Source organism: Hippoglossus hippoglossus, chromosome 9, assembly GCF_009819705.1.
Source record: "Hippoglossus hippoglossus isolate fHipHip1 chromosome 9, fHipHip1.pri, whole genome shotgun sequence".
In the NCBI taxonomy this organism is placed as follows: Eukaryota; Metazoa; Chordata; class Actinopteri; order Pleuronectiformes; family Pleuronectidae; genus Hippoglossus; species Hippoglossus hippoglossus.
In genome coordinates this window covers 6,487,499-6,502,561 of record NC_047159.1, presented here as the reverse complement: position 1 = coordinate 6,502,561, position 15,063 = coordinate 6,487,499, and the positions used below count along the sequence as shown (strand labels likewise).

At 40.9% G+C, this 15,063-nt stretch overlaps 1 protein-coding gene and 1 long non-coding RNA gene across 3 annotated transcripts; both read right to left on the bottom strand.

Moving 5' to 3' along the window:
- Positions 1 to 2,131: 2,131 nt before the first annotated feature.
- Positions 2,132 to 14,626, bottom strand: LOC117767293 (long-chain-fatty-acid--CoA ligase ACSBG2-like). 2 transcript variants are annotated; one of them, XM_034594771.1, is made up of 16 exons: positions 14,387 to 14,626; positions 13,009 to 13,083; positions 12,684 to 12,877; positions 10,927 to 11,210; positions 9,915 to 10,003; positions 8,959 to 9,079; positions 8,745 to 8,825; positions 8,371 to 8,520; positions 7,637 to 7,804; positions 7,365 to 7,546; positions 6,675 to 6,908; positions 5,915 to 6,132; positions 5,336 to 5,475; positions 5,013 to 5,256; positions 2,979 to 3,096; positions 2,132 to 2,937 (listed from the first exon to the last, which is right to left on the bottom strand). In XM_034594771.1, exons 2-15 carry the CDS (start codon positions 13,071 to 13,073, stop codon positions 3,005 to 3,007), a joined length of 2,262 nt encoding a protein of 753 aa, XP_034450662.1. In that variant the 5' UTR covers positions 13,074 to 13,083; positions 14,387 to 14,626; the 3' UTR covers positions 2,132 to 2,937; positions 2,979 to 3,004. The 2 variants fall into 2 exon arrangements, with proteins under 2 accessions (XP_034450662.1, XP_034450664.1); XM_034594773.1 differs by lacking the exon at positions 14,387 to 14,626 and having other exon boundaries at positions 13,009 to 13,127.
- On the bottom strand, positions 3,759 to 5,001 carry LOC117767300. The gene is made up of 2 exons (XR_004614864.1): positions 4,790 to 5,001; positions 3,759 to 4,753 (listed from the first exon to the last, which is right to left on the bottom strand). It is a non-coding gene; the product is annotated as an uncharacterized LOC117767300 (long non-coding RNA).
- Positions 14,627 to 15,063: the final 437 nt, after the last annotated feature.

Here is a 15,063-nt window from a genome sequence, read left to right as displayed (position 1 = left end):
AGTGTACTACATTATTAAAATATGCACTCAGGCATATACAGTACATCTGTATGTACAGTGTGTACAGAACATGGGAATGTACGTCACAAGTCAAACTATTTGTGGTATTGAAGTTTCAGGAAATTCTGGTTTCACTTTGCTCTCTGATGTTTGCTTAAAAAAAAAAGAAAAAAGATCTGAACGCCAAACACTGCCTGAAACGTGCTTCTTTTTTTATCCCAGGTTTCAACATCGCAGAATTCTCCAGTGTTTGAATTGCAAATGGGCGACTGATCACATACATTAAAAATTTGTTGCACTGATGCGTTTACTTTTTCAAGTGTGCAGCTCTTCAGGTCACACCCAGTGCATAGGTGTAAATATGTTCTATACCATATTTGATTAGGGTGTGGTCAGAGGTGCAATGTGCTTCAAGTGCGTGTGCACAGGGGTGAGAAAGCCGACATCTGCCGATTCTACTTTGCAAATTCATGGTTAAATTGTTGACTTAAGTGAAGATGTTAAAAGTTCTGCATTGTAATATTCTTGATGAAGGTAAAGGTGTGAGTGTGAGCTTCAGGCAGGAGAACAAGGGATTGCGGGGGTAATATTTGCATCCGTTTTTATAAAACTGTGTATTAACAACTTATTCAGACACCTTAAAAACTATATTTTAACTTGCATGTTTAGCAATACATGAAATCAGGAAATTGAGGGAGAAGAGTCTCAACCAAATCTTTGCCAACACTTTAAATACAGCCGATGATTTGGTGTAATATTCGTTGGCTGAATTTGGAGCCAATAAAAGAAAATCACACACAATGAGAATATTTGGAAACTGTCCGACAGGTCCAGGCTATTTCCTGCTGAGTTAAGTGTTAGTTTCCAAGTCGTCTCTTGTTGCTGCACAGAGACTTTTGCTTTAAGGCCAGAGTGTTTGTGTGTTATCTTGATCTTTACTGACAGTGATCCGGTTTTGAAAATGTTTGCTGTGCACCTTGTAAACTGCTTATCTCAGGTGAGTAATGCTTGCAATGTGATGGGTTTAGATAAAGTCTCATAAATGAAAACACTTCTAGACGACGTTTCAGATGTTGCAGGATAAGTTGTTTTGACCAAGACCAATGTCTATACTAGAGTAAGGAAAACAAAACAATCCAGGTCACTTGGTTGGGTTAGAGGATTGAATTTGAATTGCTGCATAGAAACCAAATATCATAACCAAACACATTGAATATGAACAATAAATAAGAGCACAAAAGTAGATATGGGTCCTCAAAAAATGCCTTTTTTTCACAATAAGATGAATTATTACCAGGGAAATTGGTGGTAATATTATAAAACACGCTATATTTCAACGTTAAAGGAAGTGAGGAAACAATTCTGGTTGGGTCCTTTCAATCCTGACCAAAATAAACACCTTACCACTTCAACATCTGCAGCTTCAACTCACACTTAGGGGTTCAAGGTTTAACTCTGGATTGACATGGGTCTGCTGCAGCACACAGCATCTGGCTCATGAGAGACATGACTCTCAGGATGTTATGAATGTTTTAAGGTCACGGGTTAAACAGCTGCTGAAGAATCTTTCACAGAAAGTGGGTGAAAGGTTCCAGCCAGTTTAGATCTATGTCCTGATGAACATGATGTATTCATGTGCCAGATGCATCAGTGTTGTCATTGTCTTCATCAGTAAAGAGCCCGTAGGGAACGAGCAGCCGGGAGCCAAACCCTGCACAAACTGTTCGGACAGTCAAACAATGCAAAGCCGAATTGAGGCAGGGAAATGCCTTTGTAACTTTATCCGAGAAACTTTGCTGCAATAAGAAGCAACGCAACCAGTTGTCCAAGAATGCAATCTGATATGTCTGTGTGCAAACATGGAATTTGTCTTTGTATTTCTCACACAATCCTCTGTGAGGAAACAAAGTGATACATAATTGTAGTTTCTCCGCGTTTACTTTTACTTGTTGCCTCGCTGATTTCAGCCTCTGGAATGAGATGATTTCCGCATCTCTCTTTTGCATAAGGCTAGAAAATATTTTGAAATAAAAAATATTTAGAATTGCAGTGTTTAATGCAACTTCATATACATTGTGATTATACACTATACATAAAAAAAAAGCAAAAAATTCTTGAATCCAATTTGGTTAATTTGTCCAAATCACTCACTTTTTATTGACAGTGTAATTTTCCATTCATCACAAAATAAACATCTCAGGATTTGTCAAACTGTACATGGAGAAGCACAACATTCAAATATATGCTCAATAATCTTCACATTTGTGATTGTTGGAATTCATACTAATAATATTGCTCTTACATTATAAAAACACTTCATCAAAACGTCACTTCCAATCTACAGAGGCAATGCCTGCCTCTTTTTGCCGGATGGGGATTATCTTCTGTACAAAACATGAGACGCAAAACTAGCAAGTAATGCTGTAAAATATTTAAATAGATACTGCTGCTTCAAAAACAGAATACATTTGCTCGTGATCACACAAGAGCCTTTCTTATTTCAAGCCACAGTGGGTGATGGTTCCCTAAAAATCTCCTTTATAAACGTTTATTGCCTCAAATGATGCTGACACCATCCAGTGTTCCCCACCCTGCCTGTGGATTTTGGAGTCACAGTGTACAATTCAACTGTCGTGTCTGTGCCACACGGTCAATGGCAAAGTTTGGCTCCAGGTTGGATGTGCTATTTACAAAAAGTGCACCGTTGCAGCTTAAATATCGATTTTTAGAACAGACGACATACAGACTCCTCTACAGCTTCTGGAAAACTCCTCATGTTAAAAATAGCAGCACAAACCTCTATTTAATTAAATACAAGACAATCATAATCAAGACTTTTCCCGCTTTTTACCTATAAACCTCTTTGCACTTTTAACATTCCGGTGAAAAGAGGTTGATACGTTCCTGGACGTGACGTCTGGGCACAGCGCAGTGTTCACAAACATGCCCCACGTGTCCCGCGACCGTCTCTCTTCAGTGTTGTGTTGTCTCTGTGCGCTGCAGTCTACGCTCTGTCCGAGGCCACTGCGTACAACTCGTCTATCTTCTCCTGGTACTTCTTCACAACGATGGGCCTCCTGAGTTTCATGGTGGGTCCTGCACGGACAAAGAAGAAAAGCAGGTTAAATTGAGGGATAGTTCACTCCCAAGTAACTGCAGCTATATCGCGGGAACTGCAGCAGTAACTAGGAGGATATCAGAGGATGTTTAGACTAAAAACTTGGTGTAAATGAGGCTGTTTCGAGTTGAATTTGTTTTTTTTCTGTTGTTTTTAAGTGGTCGCCATTTATTTCAATTGTATTGAATTTGGCTGCACTGCTGTTTACCCCTGAAGCTCCAGAATGGTTTTCTGGACTCAAACACTTCACCCACCACCTCCATCGGCACAGTGGTGAGCAGATAATGAGTGAATTTTCATTTTTTGGGTGAACTATCCCTTTAAATTGATTCAACTCTCTACAGACTCTGCAGAGGGAGACTCAAACAAAGTGAAGGTTGTAAAACTGTCACTATTGAACAAACCTGTATGGAATGTTGTCTGGCTTGTTGAACAGTCACAGTTATTTAAATGTTAGAGTGAGCAACAGCAATAGACATAACTTCCTCCTTCTTTAATGATAGCGCTGAAGTTTTAATAATACAAGGAGTCATGAGAAGTGTGGGAGGGGATTGTTGGTTTATTTGTCTTGAGTATCAGTTTTCTAATGTTTGCTTAAATTGGACCAGATTCATTATTTCATCCTCTTTTTTTTCTTTTATAGTTAATAATTTATCTTGCTTTGTTTTCGGGCAAAGTTCTTTCATGAAGCTATGAGGAAATATGTTAATCAATGATCTGTTTTCCATGACTCAGATAAGATCACGATGAGACGCCACCAACGTGATCTTTAACTGTGCTGTAACTGCATCATTGAGCAGTATTGTTGATGAGACTGAAATGTAGTTTTAGAAAATTAAAACTAAAAGCATTTTTAAAAATAATGACATAATCGAAATGCCTTTTAAATGGCAGCAGTGCACATGGATGTAAGAGATCTGATCACATACAGGGATGGGAAAACAACACGACTGCAACAAAACATTTGGAACCACTTCAAATACAAAACCATCAAGAGAAAAATGTGGGTGTGGTTAACGAAAAACACCTCAAGGTGCGTCACACTAAGGTGACCTGACGTTAAGTTGAAGTAAAGACATCGACTGAAGGCAGTGATGTGACTTTATCTATTAGAGTCAGGACAACAGGACATACTGTGCTGTTTGCAGATGGAAATGAAGCCTCACTGAAAGTCAGCAGCCCATTTGGCTGTGTTGTTTCTGTGTTTTAAACACACAATCCATGTTTAAACTTCAGTACTTAGTGTGTAACAGTAAGTGTGTACTGTTTGCATTGTGGGCAGTAGCTGTAGCAGTAGTTAGTAGGTTGACAAGTAGTTTAAAGCCTATATACATTAACAGTATAATACAGAACAACACTACTAACCACGACAGCTGGATTTGCTAATGTTGTTGCAACTTTTCAGACCAAATGTTAAAATGAGTCAGAAGAAATTTAATTTGAAAATACTTTACTAAAGTTTGAGTAAAACTTAATTAGATTAAAATGTGTTTTTGTCGAATGAAACTAAATGTTACATTTTCTTTGATAAGATGAGATTGAAATATCAAGAATAGACGACTAAAAATTGACTGAAACTAAAGAGGTTGAGTTTGACTTATTACTAACGTGGACTTTTTAATCTCAGGACTAAGGCTGAATAAATCTAAAAATAACTGACAGAATTAACACTTTTTTGTTAAGTTGAGCAGGACTCTTACGTTTATCAAGGTAAGCAGAATGTTTTTGTCTAGAGTCGCAGGAGGAATCAAGATTACTTTGTTCTTTTGTTCGCCTGCAATCAATGAAGAAACCTAAAGAAAACACTTTACCTGTATAAATTACATTCCCATGGTGCATCAGTGCCCGTGTGACTTTGATCTTGTCACTACATGAAGAATAAGAAATCACTCACCCAGTTCTTCTCCACCGATGGAGAAGTCTCTCTCCACTATGACCCACTTCTGGACCCTCGTGGCGTTGGATGTTGCTTTGGCGTTGATACGGTCCACGCCCTCCTGAATGGCTTTGTAGACAGCTGGCTCCTTATTGGCTAAGACCTCCGACACCTTGGTCGCCGTGGCGCCGTGCTGCTGGCAGAAGTCCAGCACCTCGGAGCTCAGCTCGTCTGTGGGGTCCCCGTTGTCATCGACGACGCACTGTGGAAACAGAGCAGGGTGGTTTTTTGTGTTTGTTGATCTTATTTACTGTGGTTGGCAGGAATGGAAGCTTGTTTACCTTGAGAGTGAGCAGCATGGAGAGGAACTTGAGTTTGTCTCCGAGCAGCATGGAGTTGCTTATGATTGGCACCTCGGCCTTCAGGGCGTCCTCGATGGGCACAGGAGGGATGTTCTCTCCACCGGCGGTGATGATCAACTCTGTGAGAAAGAGACGGGTTCAGAAGTGTTTGTGACCACTGTTATTCTTCACTAAACGATGCATTATGTTGTTTCCCTGCGTTTATATGAACCCAGTGGTTTATGAATATATAGAATTTGAATAAATGCACATCTTTCCTGCATAGTTTATTCTGTTAAATTAAAGTTTTCATGTACAAATACTGATTATCAGTGAAAGTCTCATATTGACCGATTCTTACAAACCAGTTAAAGGGTCTAAAATGTACAGTTTCCTGACATTTTATACACAAAAAGATCAATCCATTAATTAATTCATATTAAAACAGACACTGACACATGATGCTACCCAGTAAACACTATTGGTTTGTTCCAAATGCTTCTTTAGACCAAACACTAATAAGCTTCTTGTGCCCCAAACTAAAGAACATGACAAGACGCCCTTTTAATCACCGCTCACCCTTGATCCTTCCTGTGATGTACAGGAATTCGTATTGGTCGTTCTTTCCCAGGTCTCCGGAGTGCAGCCAGCCGCTCTCGTCGAGAGCCTCTGTTGTTTTGTCGGCCATGTTCAGGTATCCCATGAAGATATTCCGACCCCAGAAGCAGATCTCTCCGTTCCCGTCAGCATCTGGGATATCCAGCTTGGTCTGGCAGCCGGGCATCACCTTCCCACAGCTGGAAACACAAATCCAGAGTCAACAACATGCTGAAGTCAAATCTTTCCCTCCTGACAAGACTGAGCAAAACCAGAGACTCAATCAAATTCCCATATATGTTTAATAAAAAGTCATAATCAGGGACGGTCAATTATTAAAATACAGAAACAAGCTCCTGACCACAATCAAAGTGTTTCCATGGGACGTAAGAGGGATGAGATGTCTGGGTTACTTATAGTTTAGCTCAGTTTCAACACCTTCATTAAAGTCACAACTTGAAGCAGCATGTCCCCGCTGGGTTCATCCCTGTTTTCTGTGTCCCCTGGAAACACTTTAGTGATGTGGCCACTTGCAGCACGATTTTGCATTTGTTTGTGTTGTGGTTTCCCTGCAGCACATATCACAGGGCCACTGTTGTAAATAGAGGTGTTGAGTGAGTGGAGTTTCCTGAAGTTTAAATTTCACTAAAAAGAAAATGATTAACAGGTTGTCACATGCTCACATGCTCATTAACAACACGTCAGTTATAGTTATTAAGATCTGTAACGCTTCGCCGCTGACCTGGTGAGACGGTATCTGCTGTTAATGGAGACGGTGTGCGGGCCGGAGCTTTCACTCATGCCGTACAGCTCCATCAGTGGCATGTTCAGGCTCATGAAGTATTCCAGGGTGTCTTTGGTGATGGGGGCGGCGCCTGTGAAGCAGATCTTGCAGCGGTCTAAGCCCAGCGCGTCACGCACCTTTTTGAAGACCAGATTGTTGGCCAGCATGAAACCCCACGGCACCGCATTCTCCCTGGAAGCCCAAAAAAGAGAGAAGATATTCGAGGTTAAAACTGAGGTGAGCTCAAAAGGATCTTGTGCAAACATTCATGTTCCTCAGATGATGAATCCTCCTGAGTTCTAAGCCGATCACTTTAGATTTCATCCAGCCCTGAGGCTCACAATTGTTTTTTTTTAGCGAAAATCCTCAACAACAATTGAACGACTGGAATGAAATTTGATATGAAACATTCATGATCCCCACAGGATGAACTGTAATCACTTTGTTGATCTCCTGCATTATGACCCAGTTATGATTATATATACCTGAGTTAAACAGTGTGTGTTGTAAAGTATGTTAATAGTTAGACAGCACTTTGCTTTAAACTGCCTGAGTCATTCAGAGAAAATGTGCAGCCTAATCTATCAGATAAAAGCGATGTTAACAAATCGCACAAAGACTTGGCGTTTCCAGAAGATCCCGTCTCACCCGTTCATGACACTGTAGTTGTACTGCAGGCCGATGGACTTGGCCCAGTCCGCCACCCTCTTCCTCAGTGGAGATCCCTTGGCGCCAATGGCTCTCATCTTCTCCTGCATCTTCTCCCACACTCGAGGGACCCCCATGAAATAAGTGGGGTGGGCCTCTTTCAGTGTGGTTCCTAAAGAGCCCTGCATGGAAAAAGGATGAATGAGGATTACAGTCGAGATGAGGAACCTCTGTTATCGGCTCCGTGTTTGTGCAGCAGCAGGTGCCGTTACCTTGAGGGCATCTGGGTCTGCAAAGTAGATGGTTCCGGCAAAGGCCATGGTGATCCACATGTCCATCATCTGGGCGGCCACGTGGCTGAGCGGTAGGTAACTGACCAACACCTCCACGCCGTAGGTGGAATCTACCAAGGTAGACGCCGTGTGGGCCGTCCATGTCAGCTGCACATTCACAAGTGGGAGAGGATTCATCAGTTTTTTTTTTAATCACACTTTCTATTTTCATAATGCAAATCAGCAAATACACACCAACATGGCCCTCAGGCAACATCTGTCCCATATGTACATGACATAATAACCCAAAGACATTTTTGAAACAAGGGAAGAAACGTTTATCAGATCTATTGAAAGTTTCTTGTTGAGCCAATGGCCGAGTGTGACAGTCTGAAGAGTCTTTACAGCTTCCTGCCCTTTGCCATTTGAGAAGAATAAGTTATTTAATGTCAGTTATTGTTGAAAAAAAAATATTTTATTTGCTAACTTTACATTTCTACATTATTCCTTGGAGCAAGCATAGATAATAACTTAAACCTGAAATCATATGTTAATTTGATTTCATCAAAAATATCAGTTTATGAATTATTAGCAAAACAAGATGCTTAGTTTAAACTACATTATGCTGATATTACTCCATGTGTTTCTCCAATATAATGTAGTACAGTGGAGTACAGTCCCAAAACTGCCCTTCAAACAACAACAGCTAAGAAAGAGAAGGTCTCTTCACTCACATTGTCGTGGCTCAGCATGACTCCTTTAGGGTTGCCAGTGGTTCCAGACGTGTAGATGAGGGTGCAGCACTCATTGGCCCGGAGACTGTCAATCACAGCATTCAGCTGTTCATTGGTTACATCCTCTCCCAGCTTCATGAACTCCGCCCACTACACAAGTACACAGATAGTTTTCAAAAAAGTTTTTTCAAAACTCAGGCTGATGTGTCATTAAATGTAGCTTTGTAGTTTAATCACATTTATGGAACTGCAATTCCTTTACCACAAGTAAGAAGCATAATAGTTTTGATTTAAAAAGGTAAATAATGGAATATACATATTATACACTTATATAATTGATCTATTTCATTCAGTGTGTTGCTGAGTGAACGTACAGTGTACAGGTTTGGTAGCTTCTGCTGCAGTTCGCCTTTATACTGCACAATGGCTTTCAGGTGAGGAAGTTGATCTTTAACCTGATGGGAAAAACAAATTAAACTGGGGCACATGAGGACAGATTTTTACATACACACACCTGTGTATATATATAGATATAAATGTATATTTACTACAGACACTAAGGAGTGGTGCTGTAATAAAGCCTCTGACCTGCAGGATCTTGTCAAGCTGTTTCTGGTTCTCCACCACCAGCACGTTGGCCTCACAGTTGACAGCCACATAGTGACAAGCCTCTGGTGAGTTGGTCGTGTAAATGCCGGCTGCCAGACCCCTACGACCCCAAAACACATGAGAATGAGTCACTGCACATTTGACCACAGTCTGTAGCAGGAAAGTTTGAGATGAGACATTTCTTATCAACAGGGTTTCTGCAGAGTGATTTACAATCGCCAGATTAATTCAAGATTTTTTTTAAATCTTTTTAAGACACAATCAAATGTGTTACTGACTTCACAGTCAAACAGGCCGAGGTGATTTAAAAATATTAATACATTATAAATCATCGCTGTACACGATAATAATTCCTATTCATATAATTTATTGGATCTAGGTATAAAATTGCTGCAATCATTAACCAATTAAAATTGATTAATTTAACAATTTCAGGGACTGAACAGCCTCCTGCAACACAGTCTCACTCCTGAAGCCTGTAGCCATTTGTAAAAAGGACCTTCAAAGACCTTTTTGTGAATGAACCAAATACAATGGACTTTTCCAGAGGCAACTTAATGAGGCAAACGAATAAAGACAAAAAATGACATCAACGACCAGTGAGAGAAAACATACATTTGTTTTACTTTAGCTTTTGTAGATGAAAGTGTGTTGTAGAGTAAATTTAGGTCTTAGAGTATATTTCAACCGCTGGATATCAAACAACAAAACTTTTTGCTGTGTCCTTAGTTCTTCTGAGAGCAGTGAGAGAATAAGGAGCCAAACACCCATAGTAAAATTCCTGAGACGTCACACTCGGTGGTTCACAGGTAGATGTGATGAGATAAACAGTGACAGAGGGAAATGTGCTGCGTCAGGGGAATTTATGTGGAGGCATCTCAGGTACACAACAAAAGTCTCCATGTTTTTATCCCTGGGTGTAAAGATGGTCTCACCCCGCCAGGATGCAGCCGATGTCTGAGATGAACCACTCAGGGGAGTTGAATCCCAGAATGCCAACGCCATGGTAACGCTCCAGCCCCAACTGAAAGAAAGAAGTGTTCCTTTTATTTAATGTTTTTAAAGAACACGTTTAATTACACACTTGCACAGTTTACCTCGGTTACCTTTCACCTACATTTCTTTTCAAAGGCCACTCCATCTCATGAGATGTGAACATGGCCGTGAAACACGAGACGTAACACAAGCGGTGGACTTCACACGCCCAAGTGTACGTTTCTCATTCTCACACCGGGGACATTACAGTGAGAGAGGGTAGTTTACAACAACAGGCGCCGGGGGGGTTGTTTCCTTGTATTTCTTGACATGTTGCTAATGTGCATGTTGCACTGACTCCTCTGTTTAGAATGCAGCACATTAACATACAGCTCAGTTAGGAAAGAGCAGTAGATCTCAACACTGCTGCTGTGCATGAACTGATTTACATAGGATAAATATCTTGTTTTGTGTCTGTTCCTGAAAACTGGACGGATGATGCCAAGAGGTGAAAATAAATGATTATGGGGATTATGAGTATGGAAAATTCACGAGATCTAGAAAATAGATAATTTCCCCCGCTTACAGAGACTGAAAAATCTTAGAATCGAAATTGAAAATAGAGTTTTTTACACAACATATATAATTAAATCATTATCCAGAGCTGCACCAGATAAACAAGCCCTGCTGAATAATAAAAAAAAATAACAACCAGAGCCTTAACTGACTGACTTTAGTTCCTGTATTATTGACCTAAAATAACCTGTAATAAAAGCCAGAAGCTCCTACAGTAACCTCACAGTTAATGTTTTGTTCCATCAAATCAATGTGGGGAAGAAGAGACAACAGAACAAATAAAGTCACTGCCCAGATACTTCTTGAATGCACTATGTATATATATATATATATATATATATATACACATACATGTGCAGGGGCAGATATGCAGAATGAGTTCATTTGCAAACAAACCTTGAGAAAGCTTTTGGCAGCGGCCCTGCACTGCTCGTAGTATTGCCTCCATGTCAGGGTCACCCACTGGCCCTCCTCTTTGGACATCAAGGCCGAATAGTCCCCGTAGTGCTCCACCGTCTCCAGGAACATCTGATGGACGGTGATGGGAGTCTCGGAGGCCCGGCCCGAGCCCTCCATCCGCAGCCGCACCGCCTCGTCTCTCCTGGTGCTCCACAGCTGGTCCGCCGGGGCCAGCGTGGTTACCTCAGTGCTCTTGGACAGCGGAACCGCCTTGGGCTCTTCTGTTGAGGGACAACAGGGCCATCCGCGTTTACCCGCCATGAAGGAGAAGTTGAACTCACAAGTGGACGACACCACACCAAAACACACAGCACGCTCACAACTAGAAGAAGAGCCGGCTGCAGGGAGAGACACCTGTGGGTGTGTGACGCCTCTTGTCGCGTGAGAGCAAAATGAATGGCAGAGAGCACGACAACGCTGGTTTGATGCCTGAGCCAAAACAGGAAGCCGTGGAATGTCCACCCCCACCGACCAATCAGGTTTGGTTAGATGTACGCAGAAGAATCACACAACGTTGTTCATCGTTTATTTTATAGTTTTTTATAATTGCATGGGTTTTTTTTAAAATTTTATTTCCACTGGTTTTATTTTTTATGATACATGTTTTATTTGTTATCCTTTTTAATATCTATTTTATTATCTCTTCCCTCTTATTATGTCTCTCTTTATTCACATTTTATTGTTTTACTATCATTTGCTTTGTAATCTTTTACGATGTATGAGTGGCTTCGGTCTTTTCTTAAAACATTTTGTCTGCAGTTGATTGTTTGGAAGGCACTTTTTAAATAAAGTTTCGATTGAGTGATTGATCCGATTTTCTTTGCCTACATCAGTTTATCTTTTTGCAAACAGTTTGTAGTTTTGCAAACAACACCGATTTTATTCAGATCTTTGTGCCTCATTTATTAAGTAAATCGTGTGATTTCTACTCAGTGGCCGCTTTAAAACACCCACAAGTCCATTGAGGCCTTAACTTTTAGGGCACACTGTTTATTTTCTTGGTTATATACAACCCGAACCATGCGCTGCTTGCATGACCAAACATGCTCTAAGTGCTTAAGGGGCAGACCACATGAACACCTGAAGAGCAAAGAGCTCTGAGTGAGAAGTGATGGGTGTTTAAGTATCGATGAGCAAGTCGTCCACGCTGCTCTTCCAAGACTGACGAGTGAACTGAACTGAACTTGATAGTCCGGAAAAACCAGCTCATGCTAATTCATCAGCTCAGTCGCTCAGTCATTCTATAGAAACCGATCTGTTTTCTCTGTGATGTATTTTGTCGTTGCAAAGAGTTGTTTGTTTGTGCTTCGTTAACTTCACAACCCTGATACTCTAACCTATACTCTACCCTCCATGAAGCAGATAATGCAATTTGGGGGTTTTGACCTTTCAAAAATAAAACCAGTTTACACATGTTTCTATATGTTCAACTAGTGTAATGCTGCACAACACATATAAATGCAAAACCGTCCAGAATTTCACGATAGAAAACAATTCAGAAGAAATAGTGGAAATATAGTATTAAGAACGCATAAAAGGTGTTTTGCAATATGTTTTATTTTCCTGATTTCGTGTCTTTATAAACCACTGTGCTCTCCAATCAAGCATTTTCTTCTTCAACATGTTCACTTATGCAAAAGTTATTCCACATCTGGTTATTTCCCCCCCCCTCAAAATCCCACTGAGATTCTCACCTGGTGGAAGCCCCTCCGTTCTTTCCTGAAGCTCAGGACATCTGGGAGGTTTGACCGGTGCCTGGGTCTCCTGCTCCTCTGCAGAGGAGGCTGCCCTGAGCTCTGCTGTGGTGGCTTCTCCGTTGAGGATGACAGTGGAGTGGGTTTTTAAATCTGTTAGGTCCGACACAGTCTGTTCCATTTTGGAGGGGATGCTGTGAAAATGATTCAGAGGTTATAGGACAGAGAAGGGATATCAAATTATGCATTAAACATAAGTTGATCAATTCTTATTAAAAATCACCTTGAATTAGTAAAGGTTTGGGACATGCATCACTTTACATACCTCTCAGTCTCACCATCCACGACTGCAACACCGTTACTCAGAACTGAATCTTCTTGGACGCTCATCTTGTATTTGCTAGAGACAATAAAAAACTATATTGATATCAATGACGACTAGAATTGGCATGAACACATTCAGACGTCCTCCAGCGACGAGCCTCCACCCTGATAAGATTATTGATTAAAAAAAATATCACAACTCTGTTATATATACTGAGACTCACTAAAGTTATTGCAACAGGTCAGAGCCAATGACCGCTAACACTAGTAATCTCGTACAGCAAATGATGAAACGATGAACACTCAGCCAGACGGCATTGGGACATCTGTACGCACGCGTTCTAATATCTGTCTCAAACTGGGAGGAACTTTGACCGAAACAATCGCACTGTGAAACTGAATATGCTGCATATCTGTCACACTAGTTTATTACGATAAACAGGACTTAACCAACATACTACACAAAATGTAAATACATGTATTGACACTGTATTATCCTTATCTCCCTCCTCTTGTTTCTGTACTGCACACAATGAAACAAGGCCATCTAGTGTGCACACTTTGCAACAGTGATAACAATTCAAATACCCCACACACGTGTGTGTCCTCAATTAGGTTCCAAAATAAATTTATTAATCAATCAAATAAAATGACACCTTAACTGACAAGCGTATATGGCTGCATCCTGTAATAAAAGCACATTAGATTAAGATCTGTGCACCCGGCAGAATCTCAGTGTGACCTCTGGTTTTTAAGATAACTTTGCTCAAGATTCATGTGGACCAAAGTTCACACGACTTGCAAAACTCGTGTGGCAATGTGGAGTGGCAAAAGTTTGCTCTGGATTATGCAAAAATCGATAGAAGTGCAAAAAAGATTAGATTCCAGTGTCATTATTGACTCAGATTTGTACGTTACCCAGGAATGAGGGGGGGGGAACTACATCCAAAATCCAAAGTAGTTTCACGTGTTTGTGTAAAGTGTGTAAAGATGAGGTCCATGAGAAGACACACTTTAAACTGCAGTAAGTTATTATGGAGTGGGGGGTTTAAAAAGAAGACTCTGTTGACCAAACAATAAAAGTCGAGGAACCTGCTTATTTCTAATGTGGGTTATCTCTCAGTCATGTGATCATCTTAAATATATTTACCACAAATTCAGTCTGCACCCGTCCACATGGTAAAGACTCAACCAGGCAAGTGCACATTACTCAGTCTTAAAATATCAAAGTTACATATAAATTTGAAAATGTATTTATAGTGCACTGCAAGTTTAAAGACATGCATTCACACAAAGCAATTCATGACTACAAGTCTTTACACACTCCACACCCTTGACCATCAAAAAGCATGAAGTGGTAAATGTGAATCACAGCCTACCTTGTCCAGCGACAGAGCTGAATGGCGTGAAGTGGACAGGAGCAGTCAGGTTTCAGCACAAGACCTGGATTCAAACTTTGCCCCACGCAGGAACACAACTGTTGCCCCCTCCCCTGAAGGTAAGATCAACCTATAGGGGACTCGTGTGAGGGCATGCACTCACTCCTCGTCCGGAGCCACAGAGAGTTGCGCAACGCTCCAAACACCTGCTGCTGTGTCGCACAGTTAAAGATCCACCAACAAACTTGACCAAAGGTTACGACTCGTCAAGGTGAGGAGGACCCGACACGCTTGACAGTGTGTGGCTGGTGCCAACCGGCTCTGTTTGTGTTACTTATAGTGGGCGACAACTGTTGGCATTGGTGACAATGCAAAACATTGCATGCTTCAAGGATTTAAGGCTCATATTCAAAGCGGTGCTGGAGTAGGTGGCTGCATGTTACTGAGACTTTTATCATCTCAGGTCGACTTAAGAAGACCGTCGTTATCAGATATGCAAGACGAGGCCTGTCAGAAGAAGATAGGATAAAACTAGATAAGTTTTCTCAGGTTTATGATACATGAGACTTTGACCCATAAAACTGTTATTTAACACTTGAACAAAATGTGTGCAACTCTACTAGATGTACACATCAGGAGAAAAGAGTCAAGATGTTGGAAATCCACGATTAAACACA